General features: G+C 39.0%; 1 protein-coding gene across 3 annotated transcripts in view; it reads left to right on the forward strand.

The window, feature by feature from the left end:
* CDH2 (cadherin 2) overlaps positions 1-15,895 on the forward strand; it is a 236,110-nt gene that overhangs the window by 201,111 nt on the left and 19,104 nt on the right. For all 3 annotated transcript variants that reach the window (XM_032293129.1, XM_032293132.1, XM_032293130.1), the window contains 3 exons: positions 609-842; positions 1,138-1,371; positions 3,279-3,418. In XM_032293129.1, coding sequence (XP_032149020.1) covers positions 609-842; positions 1,138-1,371; positions 3,279-3,418 — 608 coding nt within the window. The remainder of the gene's footprint in view (positions 1-608; positions 843-1,137; positions 1,372-3,278; positions 3,419-15,895) is intronic.

A 15,895-nucleotide genomic window follows, 5' to 3' on the forward strand; every position in this document is an offset into this window, starting at 1 on the left:
TAGCTTCATCTGTTTAAACCTGTGTCATAGGATTACAATGACAGAATGTACACAGAGCTGCCTAATATGATCTCAAGCAAGTAGGTGGTTAGTAAATACCATTTCTCTTCTGCATGATGTTCCTGAGTTGAGGTCTGTGGTTCTGTATCACTTGTCTTTAGACTGGTTCACTAAGTCATAGCTGTGTTGGAGTGTTAAAAAGCATTATTATGTTCTTTCATGCACATGTCTTGGTTCTCCATAAAAAGAGTAGGGTTCACAGGATTATGAGCCCTGTGTTTGCATCTCCAACATTCCTCACAGTGCCTGGAGCAGCATGGTCTGTGCAAGCCCTGAATAATGAACAGAAGGGGCAGGGAAGGTGTGGTATTCCATAGCAGGGGCATTCTTCATCACCTTGCTCAGCATCTGCAGAGCAGCAATGGCAGCTCAGGGTCATTCTAGGAGGGAAGCAAGAAGTGGCTTTGTTTTGGAAATGGTCGGCCCAGATGCCTTAGCAGCTATATTTTTCCAAGGTTACACAGTTATAAGAGCCAGAATTTCACCGTAATTGAGGTTCATTGGAGAGAACTGTTCAGCATCGGTTTGTGATTTTTCTCTCTTTTAAGGAATTCCTCCTATGAGTGGAACAGGAACGCTGCAGATCTATTTACTTGATATTAATGACAATGCCCCTCAAGTGTTACCTCAAGAGGCAGAGACTTGCGAAACTCCAGACCCCAATTCAATTAACATTACAGCACTTGATTATGACATTGATCCAAATGCTGGACCATTCGCTTTTGATCTTCCTTTATCTCCAGTGAATATTAAGAAAAATTGGACCATCACTCGGCTTAATGGTAAGAACAGGTTAATTATTTGAATATATGTGCAGTTGAGAGATTTTGAAGCCTGACATGAAAAGTTAATTTTTATGTGCTCTGTAATCTTCTCATTATACATATTTTAAAAGCTACTTGAAGTTTAAGTAAGATATTAAAGGCCTTTAAAGCCAAAAAAAGTATTTGTAATGCGTCATAGTTGTAATCCACTTTATGTGTACTATGAGGTAGTAAATACATTCTGAACAATGCTGTGTGTTTTTTATAGCTTTAAGTATTCCCTGTCAAACTATCTTTTTCCTTTTTCGTATAGGTGATTTTGCTCAGCTTAATTTAAAGATAAAGTTTCTTGAAGCTGGTATCTATGAAGTTCCCATCATAATCACAGATTCGGGTAATCCTCCCAAATCAAATATTTCCATCTTGCGCGTGAAGGTTTGCCAGTGTGACTCCAACGGGGACTGCACAGATGTGGACAGGATTGTGGGTGCAGGGCTTGGCACCGGTGCCATCATTGCCATCCTGCTCTGCATCATCATCCTGCTTAGTGAGTACTTTTATTGTCTTTTAGATTTCAGTTCTCTTGGCTTCTAGGATGTTCGGCAAACTTGTTGCTGTTGCCTGGCAAAGTAGCCTCACAACCCTTTGACCTCTCAGCATTTCCTTGCCAATCATATATGGTCGGCCAAGTCCACTTTCGAATGAAAATATCCCTGAGCATTGTTTCAAGCACTTGAGGTTTGCAACAAGCCTCCTCAGCATGCCTCTTCCGTGCCGTGCCCTCTTACTCTTTCTGATGCTGATTGCTTAGGAAACTGTAGTAAACTCTTTTCATAGAAAAACATTACACAATCCCAAGTTTGAGCACTATTCTTATGATTTGAGTATGAAATTATGGCACGTAGTTGATGATTTAGGAAAATAAGTATATTGCTTTCCTTTACCTTCCTTCATGTAAAGCACAGTCAGCAGTGCTCCAGTCATGTGAAGATCAAGGTATTTGTTTCTGAAGGGCTGTGTAAAAGAGTGAGAGATTGCACTTCATATACAGCAGGTTTGATAATACAAATGATTACACAGCTCAATAAATTGTCTTTAGAGTAAGTGTAGATTAAGGAATTCCTTCTTTTTAAGGTACTTTGCAATCTTTGGTTCAGTGGAATGCAAGAAATTAACCACTGGAAAGTACTTTAGGAACCACTTCTGAGCGTGCAGGTTAAAAGAATAAATTGCCTGGGCCCTGTTTTATTGTGAAATAGCAGCAGGACTTAGTTTATTGTGCGATCATGCTATGCACCAATCACTTTCTTGAAAATGTTGGCTATTTCTTTTATGTTTTCTCCATTTACAAGTGTTCCGGTAATTTAGAATTCTGTCACTTTATTCTAAGCAATTACTATAGAAGTCTGAGCATTTTTTACTTCCTGTATGGAGACTACTTTGGCTATAATTTGTAACCTGCATGCTATACTAATAATCCACTTGCTAGATTTAGCCCTGGAACAATAGCAAATGAGATCATGTTATCTGGCTCTAAAAGGAGGATATTTACTTTTATGGCCAATAATAAAAATGTACTCCAACAGGAGTCATTAAATCTTTTGCTTCAGGATGTAAACTGATACTCCCAGATTTTAGACAGAATTTGTTCCTAGATGTGCACTTAGGGATATGTTTCCATTTCAGCTGAAATGTGGCATAGATGCCAGTCTTATCCAGAAAGACTCAGGTATGATGGATTATGGCAATGAAGAAGTAACTGGCATTTTGAAGGAAACTGAATTGGTGCGGATTTTAACATCAACTCCCTGGAAAATGTATGGTTCTAGACCTGGCACAAAGTGTAAAACAGGAAAGTCAAATGTTATTTCAGTGTTCAAATGAATCCCCTCGCCTTCTTAGTTGACACACGCACCAGCCTTTGGGAATCAAAAACCTCAAGATCCAGTTCCTGACTTAGTTCCGGTTTACTACCAGGTCATCTGGGCAAGCTTTGTTTTCCTGGAGAAGTGCTGTTTTCTGTGAAGTTGGGAGTGTAATAATGACTGACCAACCTAAATAACACAGCAAGTAACAACTTGTTGCTGTTTGTGTCTCTGGAATGTACAAACTACTATTAAGGGCAACTATCCTCTAGCAAGCCAAAAGGAAAATAGAAAAAGTAACTGTCCCTGTATGTGGATGGTGAAACTGAGAACAAGGATGATCTACTTCTCCAGTGAGTTTGCAGGACACTAGGGATGGGAGCCCAGGCCTTCGCACTCTAAACCCGGTGCTTTGGCCTGCTTTGTCTTGTCTCTCCTAATGTGAGGCCAGAAATTGATTGTAGAGTGAAAGATGCATTACAAGCATTTAGCCCATCTAAGTATAAACTATTATCACTGAATACTGTGGCTAAATAGGTCAGGCTTTAAGAATGACAATATTATGTATTTTTACTATTTTCCTCCCTAGTCCTTGTGCTGATGTTTGTGGTATGGATGAAACGCCGGGACAAAGAACGCCAGGCCAAACAGCTCTTAATTGATCCAGAAGATGATGTAAGAGATAATATTTTAAAATACGATGAAGAAGGTGGAGGAGAAGAAGACCAGGTGAGCAGTGCTTTAAATCTTTAAAAGAAAATTTTATGGTCATATAAATTTGACAGTGAGTAGTGTTAATACTTCAGTAAGAAAATGATATCAGGTTTCCCTCCTGTTATCAGTCATTTGGCGAATTGCTTCCTATGTGTGTTGAATATTTCTCAAATTTTTTTCAAAGTACCAAATGTCATTGTGTGTTGATTTTGTAAAAAAAAAAATAAATTACCATTATTTCAAAGGATTTAAACCCAATTCTAATTATATCTGTGTAATGATAAATCTGTTTTTCTTTATAGTTTCTCTTCATTAGAGATCCTAAATATATTAAAAGTGTCTTCTACTTTGGGATTTAGATACTTATATGTATGGTACAAAAACCACTAAGACTATTCCACAAGTATTTACTAATGAAATTCAATATTTTAGGCACTATTTTAATCCTGAAGATACCTCCACGGGCAGAGTTAACAAATACCTACCCTTAGAGTCTTACATTCTTGTGAAATATTTGAAGTTAGAGTCAACATCTAGTTCATCTTTATATTTATAGTGTCTGTCATGGTTTCTGGCTCCAAGTGATTGTTCAGTAGATGTCAGAATCCCCTTCTGGCCATTAAATAATGTGAGCTTATATCACTATGGGCATATGGTTCTGCGTATCTCTTCAAGGATGAGAATGACCATAAATGAGAAACAAAGATCTCTATCTGCTCTGAAGCAACATCTTCAGTGCTATCATAGCAAACATGCATAAGCTGTGTACCACACGGCAGGCATTCTGTTAAGTACATTAGGTGCCGCTATCTCTTAAATCTTTGAAGCTTGTGATATTAGTACTGTGAACATCTCTACTTTTATGGAATAAAACCAAGCTTAAGGATGGTTAGATTCTACAAAATCATGCACCTAGAAAGTGATAGATGCAGAGTTTATATGCAGGTCTCTGAATTCACAGCCTAAAGTCACTATTGTGATATAGTTTCTCTTGAAATTATATGGGTATATTAATGTAATCCTTGAGAAATCACTGTGACAGGTAATTTTTAAAATACATTTGACAGTCATCTAATTTCTACGGCTAATGCAAATGTGGGGGATAATAGTCTGAAGGAGAACCCAGGATTCTTTGTTTTTTTGCATCAGTATCAGTAAGTTAAAATGTACTATCTTAAGTATATATGCAGACATTATTGGTAAGGCTGTTATTTGAATAAAAGCAAATTTTCATGAACATACTTTTCCATTGCTTCACTCCTTTGAGAAAATGATACATCACTTTTCATTTTACAAAACACATTTACATTCATTATTGTTTAATCTTTGTGCCAGCCCCTTAAGAGTTTTCCATTTTCCATTTGAAGAAGGTTGCATGATTTGCTTTCAGAGTTTGCAACCCACAGTGCGAGGACTCAAGGCCTCATATTCTGATTCCAGGTTCCATGCTTGGTCTACAATACCCCAACTCTCTCACTTAGAAGAGATGCAAATTTAAAGTATGTTGAAAACTTGACTCATGTGTAAAGCTGTTTTGAATACTGACTAATTAAAGTGGCTCTATAAATATACCTTAGGGTGTTTTGCTTATAAATGTCTTTGAATATTAAAATTCATGTTTGCCTTAATCCTTTAATTAATCTATCCTTTCACTTTCCTAGGCTATTTTCAAGATCAACAAACATATATTGATCACATTCTCTCATAAATCATCTACTTCTAGTATTTTCTTTTTCGTGTAATTGTGCATACTTTTCAAAGGCATAAACTTAAAACCCAACTCAGTATAGCCTCAATAAAATAGTAATCACTGTAAGACCACCAGTAACAACTGCATGCTGTATGAAATTGGAGGCTCAGAGGCAAGAACCAAGGAAATCCTCATATAGGGACTGGACCATTAAGTATTTAATAGCACTTGATTTGAATCTTTGTCTCCTTTCCCCACCAGTCCCTTCAGTAAATTGTTTACTACAACTTTATTGTTATAGTTATGTTAGGAAAGACTTATTTTATTTACTGATATTATCCACTTAAATTGATGCTTGAGATTAGGTGGTTAAACTCACCTATTGTAAGATTTGTTAAAATAATCATCATAAATCTTCAACTTCCTCTTTACCTAATCTTTGAAGTTTGTGGGATTTTTTTTTTTTTTTTTTTGCCCCTAGCCAAACTCTTGGACATGAATGTGTTGCTTCATATCTACTTCCCCAGGAATCTAAAGATTTTTCTGGAATTTTCTCTGTATTACACTCTGGGGCTAATTTTTTTTTTTTTTTTTTTTTTTTTTTTGAGACGGAGTTTCGCTCTTGTTACCCAGGCTGGAGTGCAATGGCACGATTTCGGCTCACCGCAACCTCCGCCTCCTGGGTTCAGGCAATTCTCCTGCCTCAGCCTCCTGAGTAGCTGGGATTACAGGCATGCACCACCATGCCCAGCTAATTTTTTGTAGTTTTAGTAGAGGCGGGGTGTCACCATGTTGACCAGGATGGTCTCGATCTCTTGACCTCGTGATCCACCCACCTCGGCCTCCCAAAGTGCTGGGATTACAGGCTTGAGCCACCGCGCCCGGCCCACTCTGGGGCTAATTTTTAAATTTGGTACCAATCTTCCTGTGGTGTCTTTTTGTAGCCCCTGGGTTCTTTGATGGCATAAGAGTCTAGATCCAGAGCCTCCACCCATCTCTGATTCTCTGTGGTGATTTCTGTGTGCAGTTCTCTTTCTAGACAATTGTGACAAAATTATATAATGGGTTTTTTAATGCATCTAATTTTTAACCTCATAACAGAATAAAATACATGATGTAGGAGTGCAACTGTAGGAGTGCCACAGCAAGGCTCTGTCTCCTCCATCTCTAAACCAGCAAATGAAATTCATTCACTTATCCTCATTTCCAAGGCCTCTACCGTCACTTACCTCCATCCTACAGCAGATTCCTAAACAGTGTCTTGTCTCTGCTTTAACGTCCCAGTCCACTCTGGCACTTCTTCCTTAGCATGACAGCTCTTCAGTGCTGCACCCAACCTTGGGTTGACCCCGTCATACACTAGGTAAAGGCCCATGAGAAAGAGTCAGTGGTGGGTGCAGACTCCCTCAGGATGTGAATTCATCAAGCCTGTTGACTCACGGTGACTTAAGTTGCCTTCAAAATTGGTGTTTTTTTAAAGGCAGAGTTCTTTCTTCTTCTCACTGTTCCTTGAGGGATAAAAGCAGCTATGGGTCTTTTCCTAGAAAGGGCTTGTCTGGTTCTATATTTTTATTCAGTTAGGCTTTATTTTGTTCTCTGCTATCTTATGGTTTTGAAACGCTTTGATTAGGAACTTAGTTTGTTCTTGGCATTAGAGTGTGAATAATGGTCTCATGACTTCATTTATCCCAACCAGAAGCATGCTTTTTATAGGGTTAAGAGTTAAACTACCACTTTTACCAACAAAGAACATCCAGCAGCCTAGAACCTTCCCTTGGACCCACAAACAGGTGATTTGCCCTCTGTCAAAAGTAATCACTCTTTTTTATGCCTGTCACTGTAGATTAGCACCCCCTGTTTTTTACTTTTATGTAAATGGATATCATACAGTGGGCACTCTGTGCCTCTGGCTTCTGTTACTCAACATTATACCTATGAGATTTGTCTGTAGAAGTAGTTCATTTTTGTCATTGCTGGATAGTATTCTGTTGTAAGAATTAACTGCATTTTATGTATTCATCCTACTACCCTTGGGCACTTGAGGTTTTCCAATTGTGTTATTATGAATAAAACTGTTACGAACATTTGCGTGCATATGTTCTTGTGCGTTTTGCCTGGTATGTGCACAGGAGTTGAATTTCTGATCCAGGGAGTGTGCATATGGGCAGCTCGACTACAGTCCTGTACATTTTCCAAAGTGATGGTACAATTGACATCTCCCCTCTGCACCGTGACGCATGAAAGTTCATTTCCTCCACATCTCATCCTCACTTAGCACTTGGATTTTTTTCATTCTTTTAAAATTTTGGCCACATTGATGGTGTATGTCTCAATTTAATTGGGATATTCCTGTCTACATATTTACCCTTTTAATATTTTATTTCATGAAGTTTCTGTACAGCCTGTTTGTCTACTTTTCTGTTGGGTTGTCTGTCTTTTTCGTACTGACTTGTAGGAGGTAATTATATATTTTAAATATGTGTTCCTTGTCAGATAAATACATTGTAAATATCTTCTCTCATTCTGTTGCTTTTTTATTCTCTTAATGGTGTCTTTAGGTGAATAGAAGTTTTTTTTTTTTATTTTTTATGTTGTTCAGTTTATCAGGTTTTTCCCATTATGATTAGTGCTCTTGTTTCTATCTAAACACTTTATGTAGGGCATGGTGATTCACACCTTTAATCCTTAGCATTTTGGGAGGTTAAAGTGGGAGGATCATTTAAGCCTAGGAGTTCAAGACCAGCCTGGGCAACAAAGTAAGACCACATCTCTAGAAAAAAAATAAAAATATTTTTTTTAATTAGCCAGGCATGGTAGCGGATACCTGTAGGCCCAGCTAGTTGGGAGGCTGAGGTAGGAGGATTGCTTGAGCCAGGGAGGTTGAGGCTGCAGTGAGCTGTGATTTTGCCACTGTGAGCCTGAGCCACAGAGAGAGACCCTGACTCAGAAAAATAATAATAATGATAAAATAAAACTTCTACCCCAAGGTAATGAATTGCCCCAACTGTGTATATTATCTTCTTGAAGCTATATTGTTTTGCCCATCATATTAAGTCCATAATTTATCCCTAATTGATTTTTCCTTTGGTTAAGACATGGGTCAGGACTTCTTCATATTCTTTATGAATATCCAGCACCCTTTAGTAAAAAGATGACATTACCACTGCATTGCAGTACTGCATTGCCGTAAAGCAGGTGATGTATATGTGCAGCTTTGTGGGTTAGTTTCCTGCAGTTCTATGCAGTACTACCTGTTCTGTCTGTTCTTGAGTCAATCTCATGTTGTTTTAATTACTGTAGCTTTCTAGTGTCGTGCTGATAGGGTAAGTTTTCTGAGTATATTCTGCAAGGTATTCTGGTTGTTTGTTTTTGTTTTTCTTTTAGATTTTTGGTGGATTCTGTTTTACCTTTTCCTTAAGAAAAAGAAACCATTTGTGTATCTTATTTTTTAAATGTATTTATTCCAAGTACTTCACTTTCTAAACAGATGTTATTGCTTTAAATCTTAAAATCACAGTCAGTTCCTGAGAAGTTCAGCGGTATGAAACACACTGTGTTCTATTTTCCCTAATTTACATGTAGCTCCCTGTTAGAAATTCTGTTTCTTTGTAGTGCAAAGTAAGAATTTTTGGCAATGGAATGTAATTCATAGTTTTTATTTTTATTTTTTTGAAGATATTATCTCTTTACAATAATAGACCTCGGAAATGGGACTGGTGCCATGCTGCGTTCTGAATAAGTTTTAGTTGATCTTTATTACCCATATTTTGGAGCCTCTGTGTTACCTTCAGGTGTGAATGGCTGGTGATGACCAGGTGCTGGTGTGGTTGGCTTCATGTCTCAGCTGGACAGTCTTAAAGAATCATTTTTGCCGTTTCTGAATAGTATTCCATTGTAAACTGAACCACATGTTGTTTATCAAGCTTTAAAAGTTGTGTAGATCTCAGAGATCAGTTTAGGTATTTGCTGGATGCCAGGTAATGAGTGTGTTTACAGCAAGGCAGGTCTGTACAGCGGTCTGCAGAAAATTAGCCTGAAACTGGCTCAGCTAAGATTCCTGTTCTTCCTGCCAAGACAAAGTATCCATACCAGCAGCTAACTGATTACAAAGAAAACAAAGCAAAATAGTGTTTTTCAAGGGTAGTGCTTATCTTCCCTGTCTTTGATTAGAGTCCCTATCTCTATAAGTTCTATGTCAAGGTCCAGATTACTAATTTCTTTAACAAAATAACTAAGAGGGGCCTACGGACAGGGGCAGGGGGAGGAAAAAAAAAAGCTACCCCAATATTTTTTTTTTCTTGTGTGTAACAGAGATTTACTAGAGTTTGTGGATCTTCTGCTGTGGCTTAGATCGTCAGGAGGCTAGGTTGGGCCCGTATTTGAAACAAACAGTAGATGTATTCTAATGAGAGTACACATCTAATGCACATATAGGATTGATAGCAGTAGAACAGACACTTTTAGTATCATATCTAGTCTGTTTTCAGAGGGTGAAGTTCTTTATCTGTTTCACTGCTACAGTCAGCAGGGCTTTTTGCTGGTTAGTAAGGCATGTTTAATTACCCTCATTAGTAAATGTCCTTCAGTGCCCTTTTGGCCAAAGGGGTTGGTTGCAGATACAGTATCGCTTTCAATGATCTTTGTATCGAGTTCCTTCCGTATCATCATCACTAATAAAATCAGGATGAATGTACAATACAGCCGATAGCTCAATTTCCCTGGGACCATCCCTTTCAGCCCCAGGATAAGAAACAGAAACTGTTAGCTTTCTGCTTTTTAAAGCTTAGACTTAATTACAAACATTTATCGAGTGTATATAAATGGTGCTCAGTCACTGGTGCTCACATTAAACCTCTACCTATATCACCTGACACAATGCAGTTTCATTCTTTATAATAATACCAAAAGCTGTTGCTTGTTGTACCTTATGTGTTAGCCACTGTACTAAGTACATTATTTCATTATTGAAATATACATTAGTTCATTTGTCCTCCACAATCATACAGTAAAATAGGCATATACTGTTAGAAGGTAGCAAAGTGAGGATTAAATCTTTGTCTGCCTCAGTGCAAAGAAAATGGTGTCTACCGTATCTTTCACCATCCTTGGCAAAGCTCATACTTTACCAGGCAACTAAAATACTGCCTTTTGGAATGCCATGTGAATTTGTCAGAAGGCTTTTTCGTCCTTGAAGCAGACCTGGAACATCCAGCAACTTCCTGTGCTTTCAGAATTTGACTTGAAACATTAACCATTCCCAAGGCCTTGGGCTGCTGTGGGAATTCATAATCTATGAGAAGAGGTGCTGCTATACATTTTGGTTGGGGTCACAAATGACAATTGATAGAAGCTGGAACCCTTCAGACCATGAGTTCTGGCTCAAAGAGCAATGCCACCTCAAGGTGATACAGGCAAGAGGCAGAGAATTTCTAGGCAGACAGGGACAGGTCCCTGGCAAAGCCACATCTTCAAGCTGAACAGCCTGGAACCCATGGCCCAAAGTAAGACCTTCTATCCCTGTTTGCCTACTCTCATGATTGGCTCTTTCTGAATAATGTCTTTTTACCAATCATATGTTGCCTTTTTCAAAACTGCCTGTGGCCTGCCCTGCCCCTGATTCTATACCTGTAAAGACTCCAGACTCAGCCAGTAGAAGAGAGAAGCAGCTGGATGTCAGAGAGAAGCATTGACTGCAAAGGAGAGGAGCAGAGAGGTGACTTGACTTCAGGGGAGATTGACTTGCCCTTCCCATCCCCTTTCCAGCTCCCCTCTCTGCTGAGAGCTACTTTCATCACTCAGTAAAATTCTTCTCATTCACCATCCTTCAATTTATCTGCATGACCTCATTCTTCTTGGGCACTAGAAAAGAATTTGAGACTCACCAAGTGTGGCTACCAAAAAAGGCTGTCACTCTGGACCTTTGCCTACACGGGCAGAGGGCAGCCGCCCCATGTAATGAGGCAAATGGCCCACTGAGCAGATAACACACTGGGGTCTGTGGACAGCAGAGCTAAGAGAGTATTGTGGCATGCCCTCTGGGGCCTTGGGGTGACAGGCACCCCCACCTAGACGCCAATACAGTGCCTGTGTGGAGTTTGCTCCTGCCAGTGCCAAAGTGGCCAGCCAGTTCCCGCAGTCACTCGCCTGTGCACTCCCTCCCACAGGGGATTGAGCACAGCGGCTGAGTAAATGGGGCACCCCATCATGAGTCCCACAAAGAGGTGAAGAAAATATCCTGCATCAAAGGGATGAGGACTTGTCTCTCAGGCAGAGTTAACTCATGAGAGACTGAAGCTGATGCTGGGCAAAGGAGGTTGTGACAGTAAGTCTGGGCGGCTGCTTAAAGATTCCACATCAGTCTTCTCTTGATCACTCTTGGGGTTCTTGGACCTTGTGATGCACCATGTCTCAGGTCTTTCTTCTCATACTCAAGTCTGTTGCTGACCGGAGCATGGCAGTTGGCTCCATTTTCTTCTCAGTCTCTCCAGACAAGGCCCAGCACCTCTTAGGCTCAGAGAACACTATATAGGTTTCACATTCCAGGACTGAGAGGACTCTGTCAGAATTCCAAAATGTGTTTAAGTTTTAGAGACTGACCAGCGCCTGGTTCACTGGGGTGTTTTGTTTGTTTGTTTTGTTTTATTTGTTTTTATTTTTGTTTTTTATCTGAGATGCTGAGATGTTTTTGAACTCTCAAAGGAAGTAGCTCAGCCTGTTCAGGCTGCTATAACAAAATTCTATAAACCGTGTAGTTTATAAAGAAGAGAAAATTATTTCTTACAGTTCTGGATGCAGGACGTCCAAGATCAAGGCACCAGCAGATTCAGTGTCTGGTGAGAGCTTACTCTGTGCTTCATATAAAGTGCCTTTCTTGCAGTGTCCTCATACAATGAAAGGAGCAAACAAACTCCCTTGGTATTCTTTATAAGGGTACTAATCCCACTCAGGAAGACTCCACCCTCATGACCTAATCACTTCCTAAAGGCCCTACCCCTTAATACTATTGTATTGGGAATTCGGTTTCAGCATGTGAACTCAGTGGGGGACAAAGACATTCAGATCATAGCAATACCTAATACCAACCCCTATGTTTTGGGGGACATGTCTGAAAGATGAATTCTGTGTCACTGTAAAGTAGCATTTTATAAACGTAGAATCTGTTCATACGTGGACTGTGGCTATGTTTTCTTTAGCTTGCAGAATTAAAAATCGAAAATATTCATGTAAAATTCTTGTTTTCTATTCCTTTTAAAAAGTGAAAAGATCTGGAAACATGACCTGCATCCTGAGAACCAAACCGAGATTCCCCCTCTTTAAGCAGGACAGTCATGTTCCAGTTTTCTTTTCTTTGTACCAGACCAGCTTTATTCATATATGTTATCAGCCCGTTCTTCATAGATACTTAACTTTGCAGACCCTGATTCAATTATACAATAACGTCTTGGATTAACAAAAAACAGATTCATACAAAGAGGAGGTGATTTTCCAAGATAGTTCTATATTGCTTGAATAAGAGAGACAGAAAGAGAGAGAAGTAACCACACAAATATATTTAACCAGATGTGTTAGCTAAAATAGGCTAACTGCTGTAACAGACTCTAAAATTTCAGTGACCTAACTCTAGTTGAAAATGTATTTCTTGCTTTCATAACAGTAATGGGGTTTCAGGTTGTGGGCATTTGGGATGGAGAAAGGTGGTCTGCTCCTCTCCATACAGTCATTCAGGGACCGAAAGTGCCAGAGGCTGTCCCATCTTTCACGTGTAACTTTCAGGATCATCCTACCCATAAATCCATGCAATTGCTGCATGACAACAGGGTATGGAGGATGATTTTGGAGAGATTTCTATGGGCCAGGCCTAGAAGTGGCACACGTCTGTTCTACTCCTAATTCCTTGGGAAATAACCTTGAGCAGTGTGTCTAGAAAGAAGAATAAAATGGTTTCAGTGATCAGCTGGAAGTCTTAACACACCCTGGTTAGGTACTTGAATTTAGAGAATCTTTTTGGATACTCAGTGAGAACACTTTTTACCCCACCCACAATGGGTTGCATGGACATCCAGCTATGTCACAGGGAAATAGGTCCCTTGACACAGGGGAGATGCAATAGGTACAGCTCATGAAATGCAACACTGTATAGGCATGAAAAACGGAATTTAAGACTCAACAAAAACAAGGAAAGGAAGCTCTCCTTTATCTGAAGAAAGCTTCTTCTACTTTTCTGTGATACTAAAGTCTTCTTGATCAGGATCCAGCACAGGCATCACGTAAGGAATCACATATAATTTCAGGATAAAGGGAATTATAATAGGAGCGCCTAGGTTTTCAAAACCCAGAAGATATAGATATAATTGTCATATGAGTGTCCATTGACTTTTTTCAGTGAAATTCATTTTTTTATGTGATTTGTGGAAATTAGTTTCAGTATTGATGTAGATGAGATCCCTAGAGTCTTGATGACACAGAAAGCACATTCCATTGTGTCCAGGTGCGTGAGATGAGGTAAGAACCCACAGTTCCTGTGACCCAGGGTTTGGCCTTTAGGAAAGGGAACTTCAAGCATTGACAATTTAGTTTCTTTTCTCTTTACCCCTCCACTTTGCATTTTGAACTGCCTGTACTCGCACACCTATACCACACTCTTCCACATTTTTTAACATAGTCCATTTCTTCATCTAATTTTGTTTAGCCATCAAGATTCATCTTAAGACATCTTGTCTTGGAGTACCAGGCTGAACTGAATGTCTCTGCTGTCTCCCACAGCATTCCCTGTCTGCCTCTATTTTGAGCTTTTATGTCCAGTGTTGGTCCTGACCTTAAGCTCTGTAAAGCAAAGGCTTGTCATACTCATTTTTTATTTCAGCAACACTCAGAATGTTAGTTAAACCGCTCTGGGTCCTCTTCCTGAATTTCTAAGTTATTTTGCAACTCTATCTGTGACATAATTGAACCAGTACACTTCTGATAACTTCACTGTTATCCTTAGAGATCTCTGATGTCTTCAGGAAACGATGATAGCATTCATAAATGCTAGCATTGTTGCATACGTGTTCTGTGTCAGGCACTGTGCTACCCTCTTAGTTTGCAAGTCCTTTATGGCGTTCCTGATGATTCCATGAAGTGGACACTGCTATTATTCCGGTTTTCAAACCTAGGCCTGTGTGACTCAATAGTTCAAGCTCTCATGCACTGTGATAGAGGTTGTATAATAGATATTTTATTTAGTCTCACTGGTTTATGGCAGGCAGGAGCTGTTATTGGTTTGGTCTAGTACGGCCAGGCACATAGCCACAGCTTATTAGATGACCACTGGTAATCTGACTTTAGAAGACATAAGGGTAAGACCCAATCAATTGATTAAGCTTGCAGAATTGGGCACATTTGGACATTAACAAAGTTAAAATCTGGAGAAGCAATCTAAGCAGCCAAGTATTTAAAAAAAAAAATCTGAGTATACAGTCTAGAACTAAATCCAAAGTCCAGGCAGGATGCCTAGACAGAAGGATGGGGCACACAGGTACAAGAAAGCCACTGGAGAACAAATCAGCTACTTTTCTGAGTCAAGAAATCTCTTCTTGAGCCAGGGGATCTCTGTGGACTTCTGCAGTCTCAGGAACCAGACCTAATGTGGGCAATCAAGCCCAACCTTTTGACTTTATGTCAAGAATGAAGCTTTTTAATCTAACTATGGTATATTTGATTGCTTGAAATGATTATTTTAAAAATTGATTCTGCCGTATAAGCAAACTTAACAGATGGCTGAATCTGGACATAATTGTGGAGGCCACTTTCAACGCTTTTATTGTTGGCTAAAGCATGCTCTGTTAATGATGTTCCTGAGTTATTCATTTTTACCCACCTGTAAACACTGTTATATGTTTGTTATTGAAAGAATTCTGATTTCACAAAAGGAAAGTTCCACTAGGGATTGGGTTAGCACATTGTCATTCCCTTTTTCCATGCTATTCTCAAAACACTTGTGGCCAGGGTACACATTAGTAGGCTGTAAAAGGCGTGTGTTCTGAACTGATCAGTGCCCATGCCCTCCCAGTTATTAAATACTTTCACTGTGCACATGATTTGCATATGACTTTCTTTTTGCCATTCCTGTCACTTCATGCAAATGACACACTATTTTATGTAAGTCATTTTAATATTTATTCTTCCTGGCCAATTACAAATTTACTACATTTAGTTTTAAGGAATTTTAAAGCTATTGATATTCTAGTAATAACAGTGATAAAGATTTGAATGCCAAGTATGCATTAGTACTATGCAAAAAAAAAAAAAAGCTAACGTGCAAAAATGCTATAGGCCAGTGCAGCTACCAAATCCGCCAGCTACCTATTTTATAAATAAAGTTTTACTGGAACAGGGCCATGCACCATGCCCATTGATGCCCATTTTTTATGTATTATCTATGACTACTTTTATTCTGTAGCAGCAGCAGAGTTGCAATATTGTGACATGGACTATCTGGCCCCCAAAGCCTAACATATTAATATTTACTATCTAGACCTTACAGAAAAAGATTGTTGAACCTTGCTATAGATGTATTCAATCAATGGAATTCTCATTGGCTTTTTTGTCTAAAAGTTAAATACTATTAAGGTTAGTATGGGAAGTTTATGTAATCTGCTGAAGGTCACACAGTTAAAAATATGATGAAACCAGGATTTGAATTAAGGATTTTAAAAAATCAAATACTTGGCTCCCTTTGCAGTATTTACTTTATGTGTACATTTATCGTAACACAAAGAATATTCTTCAGAACATTTCAAAATGATGTGTCATAAACTAGG

This window comes from Sapajus apella, unplaced genomic scaffold (assembly GCF_009761245.1).
Source record: "Sapajus apella isolate SASKATOON/1434 unplaced genomic scaffold, GSC_monkey_1.0 scaffold29, whole genome shotgun sequence".
In the NCBI taxonomy this organism is placed as follows: Eukaryota; Metazoa; Chordata; class Mammalia; order Primates; family Cebidae; genus Sapajus; species Sapajus apella.